The sequence below is a fragment of the Somniosus microcephalus genome, chromosome 10 (genome assembly GCF_052327205.1).
Source record: "Somniosus microcephalus isolate GS21.2 chromosome 10, FLI_Smic_1.0, whole genome shotgun sequence".
Classification (NCBI taxonomy): Eukaryota; Metazoa; Chordata; class Chondrichthyes; order Squaliformes; family Somniosidae; genus Somniosus; species Somniosus microcephalus.
In genome coordinates this window covers 134,668,976-134,685,062 of record NC_140996.1, presented here as the reverse complement: position 1 = coordinate 134,685,062, position 16,087 = coordinate 134,668,976, and the positions used below count along the sequence as shown (strand labels likewise).

The 16,087-nt window shown below is 43.0% G+C and overlaps 1 protein-coding gene across 5 annotated transcripts in view; it reads left to right on the top strand.

Moving 5' to 3' along the window:
- The first annotated feature begins 211 nt into the window (after positions 1-211).
- The window catches only part of ccdc83 (coiled-coil domain containing 83), a 104,800-nt gene continuing 88,924 nt past the window's right edge, over positions 212-16,087 (top strand). For 4 of the 5 annotated variants that reach the window (XM_085998838.1, XM_085998839.1, XM_085998837.1 and 1 more), the window contains exons 1-2: positions 212-312; positions 3,416-3,513. In XM_085998838.1, the coding sequence (XP_085854964.1) occupies positions 223-312; positions 3,416-3,513 (188 nt within the window). In that variant the 5' untranslated portion in view covers positions 212-222. The other variant, XM_085998840.1, reaches the window with a different exon arrangement.

Sequence of the window (16,087 nt, the reverse complement as noted above, 5' to 3'; positions counted from 1 at the left end):
ATTTAAATATATATTTAGGAAAGACAAAGATAGTAGCAGGTTTAATTTTTATGAGTCTTGGCAGTCTTACCCCGTAACAGCTTTTGCCTCGATAGCCCAAGACTGTTTCCCTTGCAGTGACTGAGCTCTGCCGGCAGGGGACGCTGTCGATGGTTTTCTTTAAGATTCAAATTTGATTGGTTGCGATTGTCCGACCAGTCCAAATGCGCCCTTGTGTTGCCTATGGTTACGGCTTCGAGTCCAGATCCAAACAAGGCGTCTGACCCAACGTGGAAGGTAGGTGGGGGCCAGGCGTCTGACTCCTGCAACCAGGTAGGTGCGTTGCTGCTCGGCACTGTGGTCCTCACAGCCCGTGAAAGGCGTTGTTTCGGCACTTAATGGGGATGAAGATTGGCCGTGAATTTCCCGGTAACCGCCCGCGGACGAGTTCATAACACTCCTGGTTTTCACTCAATTAATTTTAAACTTTGACCTATTTAGAGGACGTGACTTTCCCCGAATATTTTTCGTTGGCCCGGTACATTTTTCCAATACCCTAACTTGTGGTACTGGACTAATAATCTGGGGACATGAGTTTAATCCCACCACCTGGGGAATTTAAATTCAGTTAATTAAATAAAGCTGCAATAAAAAGCTAGTACCAGTAATGGTAAAGATGAAACTACCAGATTGTTGTAAAAGCCCACCTGGTTCACTAATGTCCTTTAGGGAAGGAAATCTGCAGTCCTTACCTGGCCTGTATGTGACTCTTAACTGCCCTCTGAAATGGCCTAGTAAGCCACTCGGTTGTATCAAAACTGCTACGAAAAACTACAATAAGAATAAAACCAAATGGACCACCCGGCATCGACCTATTGGTCCATCCGGTTCGGACACAACATGAGGAAAGATTGAATAGGCTGGGGTTGTTTTCTTTGCAACAGAGGAGGTTGAGGGAAGACCTAATTGAAGTGCATAAAATTATGAGGGGCCAAGAGAGAGTGGATAGGAAGGACCTATTTCGCTTAGCAGAAGGGTCAATAACCAGGGGAAATAGATTTAAAATAATTGGTAGGAGTTTTAGACAGGATTTGAGGAGAAGCTTTTTCACCCAGAGGATGGTGGGGGTCTGGAACTCACTGCCTGAAAGTGTGGTAGAGGCAGAAATCCTCATCACATTTAAAAAGTGCTTGAATATGCACTTGAAGCGCTGTAACCTACAAGGCTACGGACCAAGTGCTGGAAAGTGGGATTAGGGTGGACAGCTATTTGTCGGCTGGCACGGACAAGATGGGCCGAATGGCCTCCTCCTGTGCTGTAAATTTCTATGATTATGCACAAGCTTTCTGGCAGGCAGGCTGTTGTGTCTGTGTGTTAATAGAGACACTGAAGGCAGGAGTTGGTTTCACAGGTGTTTACTGAACAAAGTCTGGAGGTGAACTAACTGATACAACACAATATACAGGCTTATATAGCCCGAGTGGCCAATACCGGCATTACAGTACACAGGGGCTCTTAAAGGCACATACACTACACAGGCCAGTACACGTAGAAGGTCCTTGTGCATTGCCACCAGTCTTCATATGTAGGTTGGACCTTCAAAGTCTTCATCTGTGCCCTCTGCAGCAGGGATAGGATGCGAGCTAGCCCTCCGATGTGCCGTCCTATACCCCTGCCCTTTCTCCTGCGCACTAGTGCTGGGTGTATATCCCAGTGCAGATCCCTCTAGATTATCCTCCAAACTACACAGGATGCCACTCTCTGAGCTGGCACGGAAAGGTAAGTCAGGTCACTGTTTTACTGTGCACCCTCTTCTTCCTCTACACCCTCGGGGCCCTGTTGAAATTCCAGACCTGAAATGAAGAAAGGGATCAGAGTCAGCATTTAGTGGACAAGGCAAAGCAGAAAACAGAAGCGAGGTGCTGCTCAACACAGCAACATTCATGCCATGCAAGCATGAGTGATAGTTCAGTGGAAAGGGAATGAGGTTAAGGTGCTCAAAGGCCTGCAAAATGTGTCCTCCAGTTCCAACTGTTCTGACATGCCCCCCTGCCCACTATGTCCATGACTTTATCCAATGGGCAGCATGTGGATGACCCTCCCGCTCCCGCCTACTCACTCATATTGTGGCCAGTTTGACCTACAAGAAAGAAAGCAGTGCATTAGTGGTAGCCTAATGTGATGTCTTGAAGGTGTGCATGTCAGGGTTTGATAGTGTGCACAGGTGTGAGGAGGTGATGGAAATAATAGTGAGGACAGTAGAAGGTACAGACTGTTGCAGTAGCAGCAGAAGGAGGTGGAGTGAAATGTGTGGCAGTGATTGGAGGAGAGTGATGGGAGGGAAGGGTTGCGAATGAAATAAATAAAGTAAGAAAGACTTGCATTTACACAGGTGCTGGGGGTAAAGGTAGTGCAGGGCTAAGCAGAAAGTAATGAGAGATACAAGTTAAGAGTCTTGGGCCCCGAAATTCCTACGCACTGTGTACTCACCCGTAGGCCAACGGAAGTGCCGGTTTCACGTATGCACTGCGCATGCGCTGGAAACCGGAACTTCCGTTCTCTGAAGAAAGGGGTTCGCAGGTCAAACGCCTGCGCCGGAGAGGCAGCGCGTACGCCTGGAACTTCCGGTTTTTTCGAGGTTGATGCAGTCCGGGTAAGTCGGTAGCAGCTGCGCCTGGAAAAGCAGGTGCAAGGCCTGCTTTTAACAAGGTAAGAGCTGATATCAGTAAAAGAAACAAAAAATTAACACTTATTTATCATTCTAAAATACTTTAAAGAAAGGTAAGTTTATTTTTAGCCCCATTAAAAACTTTAATTTTTTTAAAAATTTAAATTTTTATTTAAAATAGTTAATTTATGTAATTTATAGTCATTTTAAAAATGTGATGTTTTTTTAAAAATGTATTTGAAGTTTTACTTATGTTTTGAGGGTGATCTCTATTCATAGATTTGACAGGTATTCCTGTCAAATCTGTGAATGACGATTCCCTGCTCCGATTGGCTCCGCATGGCCCACGTGATCCCAGGGACGCTGCGAACTAGCTGCGCCCCTGGGATACGCATGCCCCGCACACCGGCAGTTTGAGGAGGCACATCAACGGAATTCTATGCCAGCCCAGAGCATTACGGTCGGCACGGTTCGTTTGTGCAGGTCGGGGGCGTACGCCCGCGGGAAGCCTCCGACCGGAATTTCTAGCCTCTTGTCAGATCATTAAGCATCTTTCTGTGTTGGAGTCAGGTCCTGGGTGGAAAAAAGCAAACCGTTAACAGAAGGTGTTCAAGTGAAGGAAAAGATGGTTAATAACATATATACTTCTGTGTTTTTAGACTTGTACTGCTTTACTGCAGTGGCATTGCATTCTAGAGTAACACAAGCTTACACTGTGGAAAAAACTTACAAATTGACATAATTACTTTGAAAAAATATTCATTACAGTACTACCATTTTGAAGTGAAAATGGCAAAGAAAAAGAAAGACAGCAAAGGAAGTAATGAAGATAAATTGACTTTGGCAGAAGCTTTTCTGGGATTTCGGTAAGTACATATGGTAAGTACATATATCTTCAAGTTGTTAGTGTTATTTTAATTTGCTGCAGTTCTTTTTATTTTTTGAGACAGACTTGTTTTAGGATTTTTTTGCCCATTCCTTTTTTTGTGTTTCTTCTTGCCAATCACTGTCCCTAGCTGGCCTGTTCTAGCTACCTCAGTCACTTATCAGCTTTACACAGTGTATAGGTGAGGCATTTAGACGAGGTAGGTTTCAGGATCGATCCCAGGTCTGCTAGTTCACTGATCTCAGTTAGAGTAGTGGTAGGGTATAATTGGCCTCCGCACTCCTGGGTTAGGAAGTGGAAAACTGGTCACGGTTCTTGCTCCTGATTACTCTTCTTTGACCCCTGCTGGAAGTATACCCATCGGCTAAAGGCGGGATCAGGTTCTGCTGTGATGCCCCCTCAGCTGGACTGTCTGCCAGCACTCACTGTTTAACACAAATAACAGCTATCTGATAAGATGTTAGAGGGAAACTAGTGCATGGAACTGTACCTCAGCAAGATAATTAAGATCCCCAAGAGAAGAGAATGGGGTGGGAGAAATGTGGTGGTTAAATTTTTTTTAAAATTAATTAAAGAAAGAAGGAACTTGCTTTTAGATAGCACCTTTCATATACTCAGGACGTAGTCACTGTTGTAATGTAGGCAGGCATGACATTTTAAAAGTTTCAATGGCCTTGCAGTAATCAAAGGCTTAACATACAAAATTTCAGAACAGGAAAAGGCCAGTAAACCCAATTAGCTCCTCCCTTTTTGATGGAGCTCAACTCTGCCCATCTAACTGCCTCTTGAACCAATTTATATTGCTTGCTACAACGGTAACCTGTTCCACAAGCCTACTATCCTTTTAAAATAACAATTCTACTTTAGAGGGGTGTTCTGAGTTGCTGGCTTTCACATGTTAGATCTTGGTTCAAATTCAATCCAGATTGATGAAATTAAAAGGGCCAGTTTGTGAGCCAGACGAGCAGGTGCACAGCTGTATGAGCCTTATTGGGACCCCAGACTTAATTCAAACTTATTTAAATACACACCTCACTCAATTCACTGGTATTTGTGCCAGGTTAGCTCTTATTCTTTGTGTGCCCATTTGGAATGAGAGTAAGGGAAGCTGCATGAAGGCAAGAGCTCTTAATTAGCTTTGGAAGATTTTTTTAATGTTTGCAGTACCTTTATACTGTTTTATTGTTAAGCATTTTTTTGCAATTTGATAAATTGCTGGCCTTTTATTTCTTAAGTTTGTTTTTAAAGCATCTCAAATACTATATTTCATGCTTGAGGTGTAGTACAAGATGAAAGAAGGTATGCTATGGAGATCAACAGCTCCAGACCTTTTTGCAGACCATGGTACACCTACCTGCCAGTGATCAAGCTAATTGCCTCAGCTTGCTGCAGGTCAGCAGGACAGACTTTATCATTTGCAGCATAGAGACAGTACTACAAGTGGTTGGTAAGATCACTACTTTCTTCAGTGCTTAGGCTTGTGTTTCATTCCAAGCTAATTGCAGGAGAATTCAGTGTGGAATGGATAAATAAAAAAGGAACACTTACTATTTTGGGCACACAGTGTCAACACCAAACACTCTCTGGATACGGCATAGTTAAGTGTCAACTAAAACTTCCTTCAATATCCCCCAATGATATGAATCAGCCCAACTTTTGATGAGCATACCTACTCCACCAATGTGGCTGTTTTCCTCCACCAGCCATCCTATGGACTCTAAGTGAAATTGGCAATTGCTGCCCAATTAGAGGCAATTTTGTTCTACAAGTCAAGTCCAGCAGGAACTAATAGATACTGCCCAAACTCTTTTCATTTACAGCTAACAAATTCATTTAATCAATTTCATGCTCCTTGGGAAAATGGCCTGGGATTACTGTGTATATGAGAGCCCTTGCACAACTGGAAGTGGGGAGCTGATCTTGCCTGATTTAGGCGCAATATACAGAACATTATCATACTCACAGCTTCCAAAGGCTTTAGGTTGCATGCCTGGCAGCCACTCCACTTTAGGAACTTCACCGGTGTTGTGACACTGACATGCATGTTATGGTATAGTGGGAAATTAGATAAAAATGCTGGCATGCTAATAAAGGGTTCAGTCACGTTGGGAGATCCTGGATATGTCGCTGGTAGCACCTTAGAAGTATCTGGAGGTGAAAAAGTTGAGGGCGGTGGCACTTTCACAGCCACTGGTAGTGCATGGACAGCAGGGAGCAGGTCTTCCTGTAGGAGGCTGCAGTTGTCTGCTGCCACCTAACATGACGACCTCAACTTGCGGAAGTACTACTCTTCTGAGAGGTCAAAGAAGCTGAGCCTCTGTCTGTAAACCCTGTGACATGGGTAGTGCCTCCTGTGACCTTGGCCCCTCTCCTGTGCAACTCCCTCCTGTGTACATGCTGATCCCACCAGAGCACGTCGTCGCTGCAGTGGATGGTGATGGTCTTCCTCTTCTGAGAAGCTGTCAAACACATTCAAGGTGCCTCCCATGCTGATCTTGTCAATTTGAAATCCTCAGAGGTTGAAAAAAGCTGTATCCACACAAGCACGTTCTGCTAAACATTTGCCAGAGGTAACTGAGACACTAGCTGTCCCATCTGAATAAAAGCTCACTTAATTACTGATGTAAGCCCCCAAAGTGTGGACTAAGTGATATACAAAGTCGACTACACTGGCTTGTTGTAAGAAAGACAGACCCAATAATTGAAGTAAAAACGGTTTATTCAGGCCTGGGGAGCTATGGCTCTTGCGTCCCAACACAAGGCTCCAACTCCACCGAATCTCTTGAGGTTTACACAGTTATACACATATTCCGAGACCTCCTACTCCAGAGGTCCAATCGATTTAAAAGTCTATACATTAATCACTAACTAGGTGTGCCTAACTTCTACAAGGTAACCAATAACAAGTTTCACTTTTCACTGTATGGGCCTGTGGCCCCTCTGATTTCTTGGAAATGAGTCATCAGGTCATGTGATTTCTGAGAAACGAGACCCTCTCTCTCTTGACCACTACTAAGTTTCGTTTTTCCAGAAAAGGGTTATGTCAGTGTCTCTTTTTGTAAGTTTCATCTCTCTAAACTGGTATGGTCATTTCTGCAATTAAACATACGAATAATTAGTACATTTCATCTTTAAACATTTTGCTGCGCAATTGCGTTCTACTAAACGTGCCCTGTTACGCTCATTTTTAAATCTTACTTCAATTACAATGACAAGTTTAAATACCCACCTGAACTGCTGCTCAAACTTGCCTCCTTTTCCCTGGTCAGTTTCCAAAGTCCCAGGAAACCCGGGCTGCTCAAATTAAATTTGGAGCCAAGTTAAAACCTTACCTAAAGAAGGATATACTCGCCATAGAGGGAGTGCAACGAAGGTTCACGAGATTGATTCCTGGGATGGCGGGACTGTCGTATGAGAGGAGATTGAGTAAACTAGGCCTGTATTCTCCTGAACTCAGAAGAATGAGGGGGAATCTCATTGAAGCATACAGAATTATTACAGGGCTTGATAGGGTGGATGCTGGGAGAATGTTTCCCTTGGCTGGGGAGTCTAGAACCAGGGGCCACAGCCTCAGGATAAAGGGTAGGCCATTCAGGACTGAGATGAGAAGAAATTTCTTCACACAGAGGGTGGTGAATCTTTGGAATTCTCTACCCCAGAGGGCTGTGGAGGCTCAGTCATTGGGTATATTCAAAACAGAAGTCGATAGATTTCTGACTAGTAAAGGCATCAAGGGATATGGCAATAGGGCCGGTGAATGGAGTTGAGGTAGAAGATCAGCCATGATCTCATTGAATGGCGGAGCAGGCTCGAAGGGCCGAATGGCCTACTCCTACTCCTATTTCTTATGTTCTAATTTAAAAAGAGTCTATTAACGTTTCCAAGGACATTAATTGAGCCACTAAGTACATGCCAGCATCCAATTATGAAATCTCCGGCGAGTAAGTTTCTCGCCAGTATCCAAATGCGCCGCTGTTAAACGCGGAAGTGGGCGTGTTGGAGCTGGGTTGCGCTCCTGCTCTAAAAATCACAAATTTTCACCCTAACATGGTAGCACAATTAACATGTCAGGCAGCAGAAAAAGAGATCATCCTGATCAGAATGCACAACAGGGGATGGGAACTCCACCCTATATTAGACCTTCATTTTCTAAAACAACAGAAATTCAAAATGGCCACACTACCACAGATTATCCAGATAGTGTGCACAGACCTAATTAGCTGGTATAGGCCTAAAGGATAGAAAGTTCCATATTTCCATACAGGAAAACAAATGGAAGTTTCAAATCCAGGATACAAATTTACCAGTACAAGGTATTCCCCTTCAGCCGTTCCTGAATATCCAGTTTTCTCAAAGCAAACTGGATTGCAATTACAGTATTATAAAAAGTCACACAGTTGTTATCGGTAACTAAAAATATATTTGTTATTTGCTTCATTACAGTATACACATTACAGCACAGGACAAAATCTAAAAAGGCTGTGATACACTAAACTGATGATTTGATGGTTTCAGAACTACTTCATTACTGCACAGCATGTGCAAAAGATTACACTGCTTCATCAGTATCCAGGGTCCATTTAAGTGTTGCTAAGGAGAAATAAAATTCCTAGTGCTTAACTACATAACCAGAAAGTTCCAGAATCTGAAGAGTTTACAATAGGGCATACCCGGAATTTGTGAAAAACCTACAGTAATAAAGAAAATTATCAATTGTATTAAGCGTGACACTGAATATTACAGGGTATGGTTTGCCTTAGTAAGTAAATCTGTAATACGAGTAGAAACATTTAAGAAAGATAGTAGAGATATAAATCTTTCACTGGCTAGCTTGGATTATACTAAAACAGTGAATACAGGGCTCAACTGTGGTTGCTGTAAATATTACTTTTGTTTTGATAAAATTTATATTGATTTACATTAGTTTTTACATCCTTTTTTCACCACCTATATTTTATTTGTGTAATGCCTGCCACTTGTGAAATATTAGTTAAAACAAAAATAGTTACCTGGTTAGGAATGGAACAGAAGATTATACGGCTAAATTTAGACCGAGATAAAGAACTCCATGCTCTTCAAATAGTGTATGGAATTTACCTGCACAAGTAGCAGGGACCTTGCTTTATTGTCTCATCCAAAAATGGCCCCTCTGACTGCAGCACTCATTCAGTACAGGAAACTTTGGTTTATGCAGAGGTTAACTGTCCGGAATGCTCGAGCCACCGGCAAAAATCAGGAGCCGTTTCGTTTTTTTTTTCTTTTCGTTGCTTTTTTTTCACCAGTCAGGTTCTGCAAGGTCTCGCTGAAGCCATTGCTAAGCTACAGAGACACTTGCAAGGTACGGCCAACTGTTTAGAAGCTGTTGCTAAGCAACAGGGTTTGTTGCCAGATACGGAGCTCAAAATCTCCGTATGTTTCAACATTAGAGCTGGTTTGTCCGGCAGTTTTGATGGGACGGCAACAGCTCAGTCCCATCGGTGCCGGATAGCACAAAGTTTCCTGTATCACACTTGAGGGGTCAGCCTAGATTATATGCTTAAATTCTGGCCTGTAGCTTAAATCCACAAACTTCTGATTCAGAGGAAAGAGTGCTACCAACTGAACCAAACTGATACCACCTGATTAAATTCTTAAAGGAGCACAATTTCTGCATTGCTGAGATGACCGAAATAGCAATAGCTAGGTTTAAAAAAGGGGGCTAAAAGTACCAGTAGATATTGTGGAATGTTACACAATTAGCTTGGGCATAAGGGATCGATGTTTAGGCAGATTGGACATGGCCTATGGAAGAAGCAGATTTAGTAGGCTGAATGATCTTTTCTCATTCTGTGGTTTTGTGTATTTTTAAAAAGAAATGCAGGGGAATGTCATTAATAGGTTTTTACTTCCGATAAGTTTTTAATATAGGTTTGTGACCGTGAACAGGTTAAAATATTTCCTCTTCCCCCTCCACAATGAAAGGCTTCATCTGCTTCAGATCTTTCTTTGGTAGATTACTAAGTTTCACAGATAGAAACATTGATTCGTAGAAGATCGGAGCGGGAGTAGGCCATTCGGCCCCTCGAGCCCGCTCCGCCATTTAATGAGATCATGGCTGATCATCCAAATTCAGTACCCTGTCCCTGCTTTCTCCCCATATTCCTTGATCCCTTTACCCTTAAGAAATATATCTAACTCCTTCTTGAATATATTTAATGAATTGGCCTCCACTGCCTTCTGTGGTAGAGAATTCCACAGGTTCACCACTCTCTGGGTGAAGAAATTCCTCCTCATCTCAGTACTAAATAGCTTGCCCCTTATCCTTAGCCTGTGGCCCCTGGTTCTGGACTCTCCTGCCATCGGGAACATCCTTACTGCATCTAGTCTGTCTAGTCCTGTTAGAATTTTATAAGTTTCAATGAGATCCCCTCTCATTCTTCTAAACTCTAGCGAATATAAGCCTAATCAACCCAATCTCTCCTCATACGTCATTCCTGCCATCCCAGGTATCAGTCTGGTGAATCTTCGCTGCACTCCCTCCATGGCAAGAACATCCTTCCTCAGATAAGGCGACCAAAACTGCACACAATACTCAAGGTGTGGTCTCACCAAGGCCCTGTACAACTGCAGCAAGACATCCTTGCTCCTGTACTCCTCTCGCTATGAAGGCCAACGTACCATTTGCCTTCTTAACCGCCTGCTGCACCTGCATGCTTACCTTCAGCGACTGGTGCACAAGGACACCCAGGTCTTGTTGCACTTCCCCATTTCCCAATCTATTGCTGTTCAGATAATCTGCCTTCCTGTTTTTGCCACCAAAGTGAATAACCTCGTATTTATCCACATTATACTGCATCTGACATGCATCTGCCCAATCACCCAACCTGTCCAAATCATACTGGAGTTTCTCTGCATCCTCCTCACAGCACACACGCCCACCCAGCTTTGTGTCATCTGCAAACTTGGAGATATTACATCTAGTTCCCTCGTCTAGATCATTAATATATATTGTGAATAGCTGGGGTCCCAGCACCAATCCCTGCGGTACCCCACTAGTCACTGCCTGCCACTCGGAAAAAGACCCATTTATTCCAACTCTTTGCTTCCTGTCTGCCAACCAGTTCTCTGTCCAAGTCAGTACCTTACCCCCAACCCCATGTGCTTTAACTTTGCACGCTAATCTCTTATGCGAGACCTTATCGAAAGCCTTCTGAAAGTCCAAATACACCACATCCACTGGTTCTCCCTTATCTATTCTACCAGTCACATCCTCAAAAAATTCCAGCAGATTAGTCAAGCATGATTTACCTTTTGTAAATCCATGTTGACTTTGTCCGATCCTGTCGCTGTTTTCCAAGTGCTCAGCTATTACATCTTTTATAATGGACTCTAGCATTTTCCCCACTACTGATGTCAGGCTTACCGGTCTATAATTCCCCGTTTTCTCTCTCCCACCTTTTTTAAATAGTGAGGTTACATTTGCTACCCTCCAATCCGTGGGAACTACGACGACTACTTCTATTAAATTCACACCCGTCAGCTCAGCGGGGACAATTGGGTTGAATGAAATCATTCCATTGTTGTCTGTTCTAAATTAGTCTGGCTGCTTCAATCATCTGAATCCCTTTCCGTGACAAGTCACTCTTGATATTATCTATCCAGTGCTTTCTTGGTCTTCTTCGGCTTCTTGTTCCATGTACCCCTCCCTGTATGCAGGACCATGGAAGGTATGCTAGCTGTTTCCATTCTTGAAACGTGCCCAAACCATTGCAGGTGTCTTTTTTGGATCTTCTGTATAAGTATTATTTCTTGTCCTAGCCATGTTCTTATTATATCATTCTTCATTCTTTGGATCCTGGATACTCCTAGTATTCCTTTCAACCAACCTGTTATGCACTTTGGTTGGAAGAATAGAAAAACAGAATATTTTTTGAATGGTGAGGAACTATTAAATATTGGTGTTCACAGAGATTTAGGTGTTCTCATACAGGAAATACAGAAAGTTAGCATGCAGGTACAGCAAGCAATTAGGAAGGCAAATGGCATGTTGGTCTTTATTGCAAGGGTGTTGGAGTACAAGAATAAGGAAGTCTTGCTACAATTGTACAGGGCTTTGGTGAGACCACACCTGGAGTATTGTGCACAGTTTTGGTCTCCTTATCTGAGAAAGGACATACATGCCTTGGAGGCGGTGCAACAAAAGTTCACTAGATTGATCCCTGGGATGAGAGGGTTGTCCGATGAGGAAAGATTGAGTAGATTGGGCCTATACTCTCTTGGGGTTTAGAAGAATGAGAGGTGACCTCATTGAAACATATAAAATTCTTAAGGGGCTTGACAGGGTAGATACTGGGAGGATGTTTCACCTGGCCGGGGAGTCTAGAACTAGGGGTCACAGTTTCAGAATAAGGGGTTGGCCATTTAGGACTGAGATGAGGAGAAATGTCTTCACTCAAAGGGTTGCGAATCTTTGGAATTCTCTACCCCAGAGGGCTGTGGATGCTCAGTCGTTGAATATATTAAAGACAGAGATCGATAGATTTTTGGATACTAAGGGAATCAAGGGCTATGGGGATAGGGGGGGGAAATGGAGTTGAGGTTGAAGATCAGCCAAGATCTTATTGAATGGCGGAGCAGGCTTGAGGAGCCGAATGGCCTACTCCTGTATTTCTTATGTTCTTATAACTCATCGTGTTTTACGCATCAACTTTTCTCGTTCGAACACACAGATCCATATAATAATATGGGGATAACCATTGCTTCATAAACTCTTACCTTTTGTTTTTACCTAAATATCTTTAGCCTTCCATATCTTGCTTAATCTTCCAAAAGCAGCAGAAGCTAATATTTACATCTTCCTGATGCTTCCCATGTTAATGTATAATCCAAATTTTCTACTCTTCACGTGCACCTTATCACTTAGTTTCTGCAAATCTGTTTTAGATGTTGCCGTAAGTCAATGTCATCACCAAATAAGAACATAAGAAATAGGAGCAAGAGTAATCCATTTGGCCCTTCGAGCCTGCTCCACCATTCAGTAAGATCATGGCTGATCTTCTACCTCATCTCCATTTTCCTGAACTATCCTCATATCCCTTGATTTCCTTAATATTCAAAAATCTATCAATCTCTGTCTTGAATATACTCAACGACTGAGCCTCTGCAGTCCTCTGGAGTAGAGAATTCCAAAGATTCACCACCCTCTGAGTGAAGAAATTTCTCCTCATCTCAGTCCTAAATGGCCGACCTCTTATTCTGAGACTGTGACTCCTTGTTCCCGACTCCCCAGCCAGGGGAAACATTCTCCCTGCATGTACACTGTCAAGCCCTGTAAGAATTTTGTATGTTTCAATGAGATCACCTCTCATTCTTCTAAACTCTAGAGAATATAGGCCTAGTCTACTCAATCTCTCCTCATAGGACAATCCCCCGATCCCAGGAGCCAGTCTGGTGAACCTTTGTTGCACTCCCTCTATGGCAAGTATATCCTTCCTTAGGTAAGGAGACCAAAACTGTACACAATACTCCAGGTGTGGTCTCACCAGGGCCCTATATAATTGCAGTAAGATGTCTTTACTCTTGGCCTTTATTACAAGAGGATTTGAGTATAACATACCATTTGCTTTCCTAATCTGCCAATGCACTTTATTATGGTTATGTTTATGTTAATGTATTACAAGCCAAATGTATGTTGAATGTTTAAATGTCTTAATCTAAATGTACACACTCGGGAGCCGCAAGCCTACATTTTGTTGTACTGCACTTGTGCACTAACAATGATAATAAAGTTGATTATGATTATGATTACCTGCATGTTAACTTTCAGTGATTCGTGTACAAGGACACCCAGGTCCATCTGAACACCAACATTTCCCAATCGCTCACCATTTAAAAAATACTCTGCTTTTCTATTTTTCCTACCAAAGTGGATAACTTCACATTTCTCCACATTATATTCCATTTGCCATGTTCTTGCCCACTCACTTAGCCTGCCTATATCCCCTTGAAGCCTCTTTGCATCCTCCTCACAACTTACATTCCCACCCAGCTTTGTATCATCAGTAAACTTGGATATATTACATTTGGTCCCCTCATCCAAATCATTGATCTAGATTGTGAATAGCTGAGGCCTAAGCACTGATCCTTGCGGTACCCCACTAGTTACAGTCTGCCAACCCGAAAATGACCCGTTTATTCCTACTCTGTTTTCTGTCCGTTAACCAATCCTCAATCCATTGCTAGTATATTACCCCCAATCCCATGAGCCCTAATTTTGTTTAGTAACCTCTTGTGTGGCACCTTATTGAATGTCTTCTGAAAATCCAAATACACCACATCCACTGGTTCCCCTTATCTATTCTGCTAGTTACAACCTCAAAAAACTCCAACAGATTCGTCAAACACGATTTTCCTTTCATAAATCCGTGTTGACTCTGCCCAATCCTATTATTTTCTAAGTGCCCTGTTACCATGTCCTCAATAATAGATTCTAGCATTTTCCCTACTACTGATGTCAGGCTAACTGGTCTGTAATTCCCCGTTTTCTCTCTCCCTCCGTTCTTAAATAGTGGATTTACAGTTGCTACCTTCCAATCTGTGGGAACCGTTCTAGAATCTATGGAATTTTGGAAAATGACAACCAATACATCCACTATCTCTATAGCCAACTCTTTCAAAACCCTAGGATGTCGGCCATCAGGACCAGGGGCTTTATCGGCTTTCAGTCCCATTAACTTCTCCAGTACTACTTTTTTATTAATACTAATTTCTTCCAGTTCCTCATTCTCGCTAGACCCTTGGTTCTCCACTATTTCCGGGAAGTTTTTGGCATCTTCTTCCGTGAAGACAGACACAAAGGGCTGGATTTTCTCAGCCCCGAGGAGGTGGGTATGGAGGCGGGACTGCCGGGAAAGTTACAGAATTTGGGGGTGGATGGAAAACCCGCCCCCAACCCGCCACCGTGCCCTCTTGCCAGGAGGCGGGAAGCTGCCCGGCCCTGGGTCCCATCTCCTTGGAGGTGGGAAGGGATTAAAGCCTATTAACTGCCTGTTAACAGGTAGTTAACAGGCAGAAAATTGGATTATCCCCATTTTTGGTGCTGAAGTGCGGGCTTCCTGACCTGGGGGAATCCTGCCAGGGTGTAGGAGGCGAAGAGGGAGTTGGAGGGGTCTGAAGGTGTGATATAGAGGTGAGTGATGGGTGCAAGTGTGGAGTGGTAAGTATGTGAGGTGAGTGTAAAGTGTTAGAAAATGTTAACTTACCTTTGTTTCTACCTACAGCCTTCAGCTGCTGTGGAGCCGTAGTCCCCGACATCTCCATTGTAGAGATCACAGACTGGCTGTTGGATTTTCCGACCCAACAGCCAGCTGATTTCTGCAAAGTTGAAAGGTTTGATGAGTCTGAACACAAGGACTCATCAAACTACACAGAATGTCAGTGTTTGACAGCTTCACAGAGCTGTCAAACGCTGACATTTCTTCTTTCAAAAGTTCTTGACAGATGAAACATCATACGTTGACGTGCGCTGTCACTGACTTCCCCCTAATTGGCCTGCTGAGCCCGCTGGGCGGGCTCAACAAGGTCAATCAGGGGAAAATCCCGCTGGTTGGCCAGAAGCTGATGGAGGCGGGATTGAAAGCCGGCAAGCAGCAGTCCCGCCTCCAAAAGCTTCCCATTGAGAAAATCCAGCCCAAAGTATTTGTTTAATTTCTGTCATTTCCTTATTCCCCATTATAATTTTTCCTGTCTCAGCCTGTAAGGGACCCACATTTACTTTTGCTAATCTTTTCCTTTTTACATACCTGTAGAAGCTTTTACAGTCTGTTTTTATATCTCTCGCTAGTTTACTCTCATATTCTATTTTCCCTTTATCAATTTCTTGGTCCTCCTTTGCTGAATTCTAAAATCCTCCCAATCCTCAGGCTTACTACTCCATCCTCCTCAACATACTGATCTAGAGAACTATCTTGCATACATTCGTCTTCCACACTATTGCTGCAATCTGAGATTGTTTAAACTATTGCCACATAAGGAGCAATGTTCCCTCTAAGCTGCTGGTCCTGCGCAGCTTGGGACTACGTGGAACCGGCTTTTCACATGTGAAATTTTGCGCATGCGCACAACATTGAATGGGCCGCACAATTCATTACTGCTTCCAATAGTAGATTAAATAAATCAGACAACAGTGTTCATCCTTAATAACAACAGAAAGTGCTGGAAACACTCAGCAGGTCAGGCAGCATCGAGGAGAGAGAAACAGTCAACGTTTCGGGTCAAACCCTTCATCCTTGTCTTACCCGAAGTGTTGATCAAAACCATTCTGTTAGTTTCCTCTCCACTCTAACAGCACTCCGGTACTTATCGATGATTTCCATCACTGACAATTTTCTCAGGAATACCATCAATGACATGCCATATCTGTTCTCTTCATACACTGTTAAAGCGAGGATGCAGTTGTAATATTTTCACTAAATAATAAAATAACAATAAAATACTTGGATTGATATAATTTATAATATATAATTGCTGGAATGTCTCAAGCAGCTTCATGCAATTAATATTTTTTTGGAATGAAG